A 12,274-nucleotide genomic window follows, 5' to 3' on the forward strand; every position below is an offset into this window, starting at 1 on the left:
CCCCCCCCATCCCAGGAATCAGTCTGGTGAACCTTCATTGCACTCCCTTAATGGCAAGTATATCCTTCCTTAGGTAAGGAGACCAAAACTGCATACACAATACTCCAAGTGTGGTCTCAACATTTTGAGCAGCTTTGAACAACGTGACATAAGATTGCAGAACTGCCTCCTTGGAATGAAGACTGTGTAATTCACCAATGCTGTAGGTTTAACTTAACTGGGTGAAGGAGCGGCGAGAGATTGTAGAGGGAAGTGATCAGGGCCCAGCAGAGGCGCGAGTTTGGGGCCCAGAAGAGGCGTGGGCCCAGGACCAGCACGGGCCAGCCCACACTGCGATATGTGTGCACACTAGGTCCGTGCAGCAGAACTGATCTCCAGTTGTCTTAGTTAATTCTTGCCACTGGACCAAGACCAAGCTCTGTCAAGCCCGTGTGGTGGCTGGTGTGCAACACACATTAAAAAAATCCAAGCACAGGCATCTTCCACCCTTCAATATGCAGTTCGGGACCTGGAATATTAGGCCCTTCATTGAAACACCTGTGAACTCATCCCTTTTTGGTGATCAAGTCATTCTCATTTCGAGGGACCGCCTATGATGATGATGAGGTTTAACTTCCTCACAATCTGTGCTCCTGTTGATAGTTTACTGGATTCCCATACTAAGGGCCCAAGTTTCCGATATCCGCTAGATCGGCGCACCTCCGAGAGGCCCACCTATTTTGTGGAATGAAAAGCACGCCAAAAACTTACCTCAGGATTCTCCGGCGAGTGCAGCAGGCCTGTTCAGCAGTCAGCGCGACGCAGCACAACAGCGGCAGGGCGGAGCTACAGCCCTGGGCCAAAGAGTGCCGGCAGCTGCGTGCGTGCACAGTAGCTCCTGGCCCCCAGATTCTGTGTGCGTGTGTCGCTGGCTGTGTGGGAGGGGCCCGAAGCACGCAGCCCCTAGCCCTGGCTGAATGGGCTCCTGGAGTGGGCAGAGTGCCGATTTCCAGCCTGCAGCACGCAGCCCCTAGCCCTGGCCGGCCTCCCGGTGCTCCCGAACAGGTTGGTGACATAGGAACTTTTTATTTTTTATTTATTGAATGATTTTTTATTTTTTATTTTTTTTAATTTTTTATTTATTGATTTATTTATCATTTATTATTGATGATGGTTCTTTATTTTTAAAAGTGAAGTGTTTAATGCTTTGGAAAATCCCCTAACTTCCCTTCCCGTCACCCTATCTCTGGCTACCTGCGCCTAATTCTAAAGTGTACGCAAGGGTTTTCTGAGCGTACAAAAGTCGACACTTACTCCGTTCTAAGTTAGTTTGGAGTAACTTTTCGGTGTCTAAATTTGTGAAACAGGCGTAAGTGGCTGGTAACGCCCCCTTTTGAAAAAAAACTGAACTAAAATGAAACTAAACTAACTCACTAGAACTGGAGCAAACTAAATGCCGAGAATTGCGATTTCTAAGATACTCCAAACTAAACTAGTTGCTCCAAAAAAATAGAAACAACTCCACCCAAAACTTGGGCCCTCGATCACTACCTGCCGATGCCTGGTAGAAGTGTGCTCCCTGATTGAGACCACTGCGAGGTCTCCCCCCCTCCCCCATCCACCCCCTACATTCAATTCCTTACTGACATTCAAAATTGGATTTTCGGATCAGTAATTTCAAACAATGATGGAACGTGGAAATTCTCGGCTGCCCTGCCCTGGCTGACACATGATCACTGGGCCACAAGAGGTTGAGATACCACAGGGTGTGCGAGATTTCACCCCCATCTCCTGGAACCAACTCCAGCTCAAGAAACAGGCAAGGTTTGGAAAAGAAAGATTTCGGTTCGTTTCGGGCGACTCTGAACTGATCACCTGCTGTCCCTGGGAACGTCAACGACAAAGGTGGGATAATAGTCCTGCTCTTGCAATGGGGATTCAATTAGTTTCAATCGAATCAAAGGGACTGTGGGTTCTTTCACTGCTTCTGAAAAATAAGAGGGAGACAGAAAGCATAGTCAAAGCTGGTGATTTCTCGAGTTATTTGGATTACCTGTATTTCTGATACTGTGGCTCACGCATATGTTAGGAGCAGGATTCACACTGTCCCAAGCAAAACAATCGGCATTTGAATTGCTAAAAGCGAGATGAAATCCACGTGTGAAATTCATGGAATGTATACAAAATAGTTTTTCTAGATCAGTATGTTGAGGAACCAAGTGGGGAACAGGCTATTTTCGATGAGAAAGGGTTAATTAATAACCTTGAAGTAAAGGGTCCCTTAGGGAAGAGTGATAGAATATGATAGAATGTTATATTAAGTTTGAAAGTGATTTAGTTAAATCTGAAACTAGGGTCTTAAATCTAAACAAAGCAAATGTTGTAGATATGAGGGATGAGCTGGCTAAGGTAGATTGGGAAACCACATTAAAAGGTATGACGGTAGACAAGCAATGGCTAGCATTTAAAGAATTAATACATAATTTACAACAAATATACATTCCTTTAAGGCACAAAACCCCACAGGAAAAGTGATCCAACCATGGCTAACAAGAGAAGTTAAAAAGTCTAGGGAGAATGAGGAACTGAAAGAAATTAGTATTAGCAAAAAAAATACTGGCGAAATTAATGGGACTGAACGGTGATCAATCCCCTGGACCAGGTGGCCTACATCCTAGGGTTTTGAAAGAGGTGGCTATAGAGATAGTGGATACATTGGTTGTCATCTTCCAAAATTCTATAAATTCTAGAACGGTTTCCGTGGTTTGGAAGGTAGCTAATGTAACCCCACTATTTAAGAAAGGAGGGAGAGAGAAAATGGAGAACAGACCAGTTAGCCTGACATCAGTGGTAAAGAAAATGCTAGAATCTATTACTAAAGACGTGGTAACAGGGCACGTAGAAAATAATAATAGGATTGGGCAAAGTCAACATGGATTTATGAAAGAGAAATTATGTTTGACAAAGTCAGTTTTTTGTGGTTATAACTGGCAGTATAGATAAGGAGGAACCAGTGGATGTAGTGTATTTGGATTTTCAGAAGGCATTGGATAAGGTGCCACACAAGAGGTTATTAAACAAAATTAGGGCTCATGGGATTGGGGGTAATCTAGGTTGAGGATTGGTTAATGGACAGAAAACAGAAAGTAGGAATAAACGGATCATTTTCGAGTAGACAGGCTGTAACTAGTGGGGTGCCACAAGGATCAGTGCTTGGGCCCCAGCTATTCACAATCTAAATCAATGATTTGGATGAGGGGAACAAATGTAATATATCCAAGTTTGCTGATGATATAAAGCTAGGTGGGAATGTAAGTTGTGATGCAGCAAGACCTGGACGACATTCAGGTTTGGGCTGATAAGTGGCAAGTAACATTTGTGCCACTCAAGTGCCAGACAATGACCATCTCCAACAAGCAAGAGTCTAACCACCTCCCTTTGATATTTAACAGCATTATTACCATCACTGAATCCCCCACCATCAACATCCTGGGGGTCACCATTGACTAGAAACTTAACTGGACTAGCCATATAAACACTGTGGTAACAAGAGCAGGTCAGAGGCTGGGTATCCTGCTGTGAGTGACTCACCTCCTGACTCCCCAAAGCCTTTCCATCATCTACAAGGCACAAGTCAGGAGTGTGATGGAATACTCTCCACTTGCCTGGATGAGTGCAGCTCCAACAACACTCAAGAAGCTCAACACCATCTAGGACAAAGCAGCCCGCTTGATCAGCACCCCATCCACCATCTTAAACATTCACCGTGGCTGCAGCGTGTACCATCTACAAGATGCACTGCAACAACTTGCCAAGGCTTCTTCGGCAGCGCCTCTCAACCACCCTGCGATCTCTACCACCTAGAAGGACAGCAGGCATATGGGAACATCACCACCTCCACGTTCCCCTCCAAGTCACACACCATCCTGACTTGGAAGTATATCGCCATTCCTTCATTCGCTGGGTCAAAATCCTGGAACTCCCTCCCTAACAGCACTATGGGAGCACCTTCACCACACGGACTGCAGCGGTTCAAGAAGGCGGCTCACCATCACCTTCTCAAGGGCAATTAGGGATGGGCAATAAATGTTAGCCCCACCAGCGACGCCCAAATCCCATGAATAAATAATTTTAAAAAAGGAGGATTCAAAGAGGTTTCAAGGGAATATAGACAGGCTAAGTGAGTGGGTAGGAACATGGCAAATGGAATATAATGTGGAGAAATGTGAATTTATCCAGTTTGGTAGGAAAAATAGAAAAGCAGAGTATTTTTTAAATGGTGAGCGATTGGGAAATGTTGGGTGTTCCGAGGGACCTGGATGTCTCTTGTACACACCAATCACTGAAAGTTAGCATGCAGGTACAGCAAGCAATTAAGGAAGCAAATAGTATGTTGGTCTTCATTACAAGAGGATTTGAATATAAGAGTAAGATATCTTACTGCAATTATGTAGGGCCCTGGTGAGACTGCACCTGGAGTACTGTGTACAGTTTGGGTCTCCTAACCTCAGGAAGGATATACTTGTATAGAGGGAGTGTAATGAAGGTTCACCAGACTGATTCCTGGGATGAGGAGATTGTCCTATGAGGAGAGATTGAGTAGACGAGGCCTAGATTTTCTCGAGTTTAGAAGAATGAGAGGTGATCTCATTGAAACATACAAAATTCTTACAGGGTTTGACAGGGTAGATGCAGGCAGGATGTTTTCCCCCTGGCTGGGGAGTCTAGAACCAGGGGTCACAGTCTCAGAATAAGGGGTTGGCCATTTAGGACTGAGATGAGAAGAAACTTCTTCACTCAGAGGGTGGTGAATCTTTGGAATTCTCTACCCCAGAGGGCTGTGGAGGTTCAGTCTTTGAGTATATTCAAGGCAGAGATTGATAGATTTTTGGATATTAAGGGAATCAAAGGATATGGGGATAGTGCAGGAAAGTGGAGTTGAGGTAGAAGATCAGCTATGATCTCATTAAATGGTGGAGCAAGGGGCCGAATGGCCTACTCCTGTTCCTATTTCTTATATTCTTATGTATATTTGCTGGCTGGATTCAAATTCAGGTATTCCTGGAAACTCTGGCACATTTTATGTGTAATACATGGAGAGATGCTCTTTAGCCAGCTAATGGAGATTTCCCTCCAATCTTTTTCCTTATCGCTTGATGCCTCTGACTCGTGCTGTAGAGTGATTCTTTTTTTTAAATTGAGAAACTGAGTTGAAGGCACTTGGCCTATCGTGAGAGACACCACCAGAGTTGAAAGGTTAAATCATGTACTAATGATCAAGTAAAAGTGTAATGTGAGTATGCTCACAGGTTTGTATAGCTGTTGAGTTGGGAGTAACTTAACCAGTCATTTGATGTTCACAAGACTCAATAAAACCCCGTCCAGTTGGGTTCGGGGGATCCACGACGAGGCAGGTGGTTGTGAGCCTGATGGATGAACTGGTAATGTGTAGTGTGATTGTTAAACCTTTGCTAATAAACCAACTAGTTCTTAATAGCAATGTGTTGCTATGAATTCTTTAAGCAAAGAACCCATGAAGCAAATACATTACAAAAAGCAAGCTTGCTGTCCCAGCTGTTCTCCAGTACCTCACTCAATGGGCCATTCTTCATTTTCCACACCAAAATTCCTTTACCTATTGCTTGTCGTCCACCTTTCTCCCTTGTGAGAGGCTCTGAGCCATTCTTCTACAATGGGGAGTGCTGCATAGCAGTACGTTGTTTAAGTGTTAACTGGTGGGGTGACTGCGCATGTTTGTGGAGCATACTCAACGTATCCCAGCTATAGGGATACTCTTTCTCTGGGAATCTTGAAACTAAATTTTAAAACAAAACCATGAAAGGATCAGCAGCTTACCACCAGCAGCCTGGACATCATCAACGGTGGTGAAGTCGTCAAATTCCAAGAGGAGCTGTTCCGAGAGGCAGGAGATCGCAGACACAAAGGCCATGGCATGTTCTCGCCTACATTGCTGTGAAAGGATTAAAAGCTTGCATTAAGGACACTTACAAGTGAGACAACAGGCACATTCTAACAGAGACACAGGGCACTGGATAGCGAAATATTCAGTATGGTTCGAATCAGCGGGTCGGAGCCTACAAAGGAGCAGCGTGCGGCCCGACCCGGCATTCAGTGGAGCGGCCCCGACCTGCAAGGACCATCAGCAGGTCAGGACCTACGGAGAGTGATGGTTGTGAAGAGGGCGACTGGACTGGACATCAGCAAGGTCCAGGTCGCTGATTGGTGTGTGGGCAGGTACAGCAGCAGCGGCGAGGTTAGGGGGCGCAGGAGCGATGTGACCGGGGCCCAGGAGAGGCGTGAGTTCGGGGACCAGAAGAGGCGAGGGCCCAGAAGAGGCGAGGGCCCAGGGGCAGCACGGGCCAGCCCACGCTGCGATATGTGTGCGCACTAGGTCCGTGAAGCAGAGCCTGGTCTCCAGTCGTCGTAATCCTTGCCACTGGACCAAGACCTAGCACTGTGAAGCCCGTGTGGTGGCTGGTGTGCAACGGCCACCCCACGTTACAAAAACCCACACACAAGCATCTTGCACCCTTCAACATGTAGTTCGGGACCTGGAATATTCGGCCCTTCATTGAAACACCTGTGAACTCATCCCTTTTTGGCGTGGAAGCAAGTCATCCTCGATACGAGGGACCGCCTATGATGATGATGATGACAGTTCCAATGCGAATGAAACCAGAACTCAAAAGCAAATCTAGGTTGCCCACAGGAAAATGCCCAAAATACTGTACAACACATTGACAGCTGAGCTCTGAATCCACACAGAGCTGGTCTTTATGGTCTCGTATCCCACCAGGCAGTGAGCTTACTCAGCAAAGCATCAGGGGAACCCCGAGTATCCAGTATGTACACTGCAAACTTGGTGGCAACGGGCGCATTTCATTTCAGTTCTTTACTTCTGTCAACAGAGCAGATGAAGCAATTTCACACAAATGTGTCCGTTACACTACTTCCACACAGTACGATTTCATCCTGAAAGAGCATCACTGTACATCTTTAGGTTGCCTATCACTTGACCTCTGCTGAGGACCACCTAGAAATGGAGAACATGAACTGAAGATTGTCAGCTAACTCTCCAATATTAGGAATTTTTTATTGCTTTCTTGCCTTGAGCTTCTCTGCACTGCTAAAGATATCCTCAGCCTCATTGTCTTGCCTTTCTTCCTCCTTTCTGCACAGGCTCTCCAGATTCTGCCAGTTGTTAGGATGACCCAAAATTGGGCGCAACCTGTGTTCGTTTTCCATCTAATGAAAATAAATAGAACAAAGGGAAATAAGCACTGTACGATTCACGCAGGGCATGTCCCATCACTCTATGTAATGGGTTTGAGCTTGCATTATCCTTTTCTTTGTGTGCTCATCAAGGATGAGATTCAACGCTGGACTAAAATCGAAACTATAAATCTCGCCTCACACCCACACCTCACCTCACACACCTCTCCTCACACTACACCTCACACACCTCTCCTCACACCCACACCTCTCCTCACACCTCTCTTCACACACCTCTCCTCACACACCTCTCCTCACACTCCTCTCCTCACACACCTCACCTCACACCCACACCTCACACCCACACCTCTCCTCACACACCTCTCCTCACACACCTCACCTCACACCCACACCTCTCCTCACACACCTCTCCTCACACACCTCACCTCACATACCTCTCCTCACACACCTCTCCTCACACACCTCTCCTCACACCTCTCCTCACACACCTCTCCTCACACACCACTCCTCACACACCACTCCTCACACACCTCTCCTCACACACCTCACCTCACACACCACTCCTCACACACCTCTCCTCACACACCTCTCCTCACACACCTCACCTCACACCCACACCTCTCCTCACACCTCTCCTCACACACCTCACCTCACACACCTCTCCTCACACCCACACCTCTCCTCACACCCAAACCTCTCCTCACACACCTCTCCTCACACACCACTCCTCACACACCTCTCCTCACACCCAAACCTCTCCTCACACACCTCTCCTCACACACCACTCCTCACACACCTCTCCTCACACCCAAACCTCTCCTCACACACCTCTCCTCACACACCACTCCTCACACACCTCTCCTCACACACCTCACCTCACACCCACACCTCACCTCACACACCTCTCCTCACACACCTCTCCTCACACACCTCTCCTCACACCCCTCTCCTCACACACCTCTCCTCACACACTTCTCCTCACACACCTCACCTCACACACCTCTCCTCACACACCTCTCCTCACACACTCCTCACACACCTCACCTCACACACCTCACCTCACACACCTCTCCTCACACACCTCTCCTCACACACCTCTCCTCACACACCTCTCCTCACACACTCCTCACACACCTCACCTCACACCCACACCTCTCCTCACACACCTCTCCTCACACACCTCTCCTCACACATCTCTCCTCACACACCTCACCTCACACACCTCTCCTCACACCCACACCTCTCCTCACACACACCTCTCCTCACACAGACACCTCACCTCACACAGACACCTCTCCTCACACGCCTTACACACCTCTCCTCACACACCTCATCTCACACACCTCTCCTCACACCCACACCTCTCCTCTTGTATCACAACTACCCTTTTTTGTAACGACGCACTGTTGCCATACCCAGACTCCTTTTGAACTGTATTTTTGCATTGCTCATCATGGATCAAAACATTTATTTTTCCTTCCCAAAGTAAAATGTAAGTTGAATCATAAAATATGTAAACTTAAAAACATGCAGTTTAAAGTCTTTCTTTTCCCAGAAAACTTGAGGATTGTGTATTTCCCTGTCACTGTTTGTGTATTGGAAGATAGTTTTGTTTATTGGAAGAGTTTTATTCTCTGGTTTGTGGGTTATTGTAGTCTGTGTGGCCCAGTTGCGCACGGCCTTTTAGAAACATAGAAACATAGAAAATAGGTGCAGGAGTAGGCCATTCGGCCCTTCTAGCCTGCACCGCCATTCAATGAGTTCATGGCTGAACATGCAACTTCAGTACCCCATTCCTGCTTTCTCACCATACCCCTTGATTCCCCTAGTAGTAAGGACTTCATCTAACTCCTTTTTGAATATATTTAGTGAATTGGCCTGAACAACTTTCTGTGGTAGAGAATTCCACAGGTTCACCACTCTCTGGGTGAAGAAATTCCTCCTCATCTCGGTCCTAAATGGCTTCCCCCTTATCCTTAGATTATGTGACTATCTCAAACCAGAAGAAGGCATCATCATCTCATGATATCGATTCTACAAGCACGTTCGTTCTGAGGGCCAGAATGTGTCGGAATTCGTTGCCGACCTAAGACGTCTAGCTGGACCGTGTAAGTTTGAAAACGCGTTGGGAGACATGCTGCGGGACTTCTTTGTAATCGGCATCAACCACGAGCTGATCCTGCATAAGCTACTGGCGGCGGAGATGCTGGATTTGAGCAAGGCCATCACGATTGCCCAGGCATGCATGACGACGGACAAAAATGTAAAGCAGATATCATCGAAAAATCGGAACTCAGCAAGTACTGTAAACAAGATTGTATCGTCATTTGGCAGAGCTACACATGAGAAACCTGTGGCTGCCCTAAGTCTGCCAACGGGCATGGATCCGATTTCACCGTGTTGGCGTTGTGGGGGCAATCATTAGCCTCATCAGTGTCGGTTTAAACAGTACATTTGTAAAAGCTGTTCGAGACTGGGGCATCTCCAGCGCATATGTCCATAACTGAGCAAGCGTGCTGCGACACACCACGTGGAGGATGATGACCAGTATAGCGCGGATCCGGATATGCAATCCGAGATACCAGAGGAGGAAGTGTATGGACTGTATTCGTTCTTAACAAAGAGCCAAACGATAATGATTAATGTGAAACTTAACGGTGTGCCGGTACCGATGGAATTGGATACGGGTGCAAGTCAATCAATAATGAGCCAGAGGACATTCGACAAGCTGTGGGACACTAAGGCTGTGAGGCCTAAGCTGAGTCCAGTCAATGCCAAGTTGCGTACGTACACTAAAGAGCTCATAACGGTGATTATTGGCAGTGCAGTAGTCAAGGTGTCGTATGATGGTGCGGTTCATGATTTACCATTATGGATTGTTCCAGGCAATGGTCTAACGCTGTTCGGCAGGAATTGTCAAGAAAAAATCAAATGGAATTGGAACGATATCAAAGCGTTCTCGTCGGAGGATGATCCTCCATGTGCTCAAATGCTGAGCCAGTTCCCCTCGTTGTTTGAACCAGGCATCAGCAATTCCACGGGAGCCAAGGTGCAGATCCACGTGGACTCGGATGCAAGACCCATCCATCATAAAGCTCGGGCGGTTCCGTACATGCTGAGGGACAAAGTCGAAATCGAACTGGACAGATTCCAGCATGAAGGGGTCATATCACCGGTCGAATTTAACGAATGGGCCAGCCCCATTGTTCCTGTGTTGAAGAGTGATGGCACTATCAGGATTTGTGGAGACTACAAGGTTACGATCAACCGAGTTTCGAAACAGGATCAATACCTGTTACCGAAGGCTGATGACCTGTTTGCAACGCTAGACGGTGGAAAGTCATTCAATAAACTGGATCTGACGTCGGCCTACATGACACAGGAGCTTACGTGCATCAACATTTATAAAGGTTTAAATGCTTCGATAGGGACGGCTTGTGTCGGGTAAAGCAGGGGACAGCCTTTTTGGTGCATTCGCCAGGTCCGGTGACATTGGTAGTGATGTCCTTTTCCAGCCAGCTCCTGTACGAAACCTGTACAGTTCAAGAAGGCAGCTCACCACCACCTTCTCGAGGGCAATCAGGCAATGGGCAATAAAAGCTGGCCTTGCCAGCGACGCCCACATCCCAGGAATGAATTTAAAAAACAATAGAGTGGGGGAACTCTTTGCCATAACACTTTCCTCATTCTCTAGTTTGTATAAGGATTAAATAGAGGAATAGCTGCAAAACAGTTGTGTCATTTGCGGAGCACTAAACTGCCAACCCAGCAGCACTAACATGGTCGAACACTGGACTCCTGAACAGCTTCAATTCGAATCCAAACCTTGACTGACATTAGAACTTCCCTGCACATATTGGGCAGTTCCCAACAATCCCAGCATTTCACAGCAGGACAACACTCAGTCATAAGTGTATGTGTGTGTGTGTGTGTGTGTGTGTGTGTGGGCGGGGGGAGCAGGGAAGAGGTGGGGGGACTGGGGTGTAAACAGCCCTCCAGGATAATCCTAGACTTAGACCGTTCTTATTGACTGAGGAGGATGGATTGAAAAACACAAGCAAGTAGCAGCAACAGAAAAGACACAACAAGTAGTGCTATTTTTTTCTAATATATAGAGATTTTCCATTTTGCTGTTCTACCTTACTGTTCTCCAGTTGCTGCTGTTTTTTTGCGAATGTGGAGCGTATTTCTGCCATGGCCCTCGCGATCAATTCCGTGTGCTGCTCGAGGACTTCTTCGAATAGGAATTGCGGCATGGAGGCGACCAACTGCTCAAACACCTTCAGTTGCTCGCGGAACTCTGAAGGAAATAGAATTATCGGTAGAGACTAACAAATGTATGCTAATGTCTGCTCTGGCCAAAATGGGGAAATCTTGTAGTTTTCGAAATGCGAAGGGACATTGATCAGCTGAAGCCAAACAAAGTGCCTGACATTTCACAAACTGTGTGACCAGGGGCCATGGACACGACATATCACAAACTGTGTGACCAGGGGTCATGGACACGACATATCACAATCTGTGTGACCAGGGGTCATGGACACAACATATCACAAACTGTGTGACCAAGGGTCATGGACACGACATATCACAATCTGTGTGACCAGGGGTCATGGACACAACATATCACAAACTGTGTGACCAAGGGCCATGGACACGACATATCACAAACTGTGTGACCAGGGGCCATGGACACAACGTATCACAATTTGTGTGACCAGGTGTCATGGACACAACATATCACAATCTGTGTGACCAGGGGTCATGGACACAACATATCACAATCTGTGTGACCAGGGGTCATGGACACGACATATCACAAACTGTGTGACCAGGGGCCATGGACACAACATATCACAAACTGTGTGACCAGGGGCCATGGACACGACATATCACAAACTGTGTGACCAGGGGTCATGGACACAACATATCACAATCTGTGTGACCAGGGACCATGGACACAACATATCACAATCTGTGTGACCAGGGACCATGGACACAACATATCACAAACTGTGTGACCAGGGGTCATGGACACAAC

The 12,274-nt window shown here is 47.0% G+C and overlaps 1 protein-coding gene across 4 annotated transcripts in view; it reads right to left on the bottom strand.

The window, feature by feature from the left end:
* The window catches only part of ccdc180 (coiled-coil domain containing 180), a 184,011-nt gene that overhangs the window by 16,840 nt on the left and 154,897 nt on the right, over positions 1-12,274 (bottom strand). For all 4 annotated transcript variants that reach the window (XM_070863771.1, XM_070863772.1, XM_070863773.1 and 1 more), the window contains 4 exons: positions 11,373-11,533; positions 7,108-7,245; positions 5,836-5,950; positions 1,855-1,966 (listed from right to left, as the gene is read on the bottom strand). In XM_070863771.1, coding sequence (XP_070719872.1) covers positions 1,855-1,966; positions 5,836-5,950; positions 7,108-7,245; positions 11,373-11,533 — 526 coding nt within the window. The remainder of the gene's footprint in view (positions 1-1,854; positions 1,967-5,835; positions 5,951-7,107; positions 7,246-11,372; positions 11,534-12,274) is intronic.

The sequence above is a fragment of the Pristiophorus japonicus genome, chromosome 20 (assembly GCF_044704955.1).
Source record: "Pristiophorus japonicus isolate sPriJap1 chromosome 20, sPriJap1.hap1, whole genome shotgun sequence".
Taxonomy (NCBI): Eukaryota; Metazoa; Chordata; class Chondrichthyes; family Pristiophoridae; genus Pristiophorus; species Pristiophorus japonicus.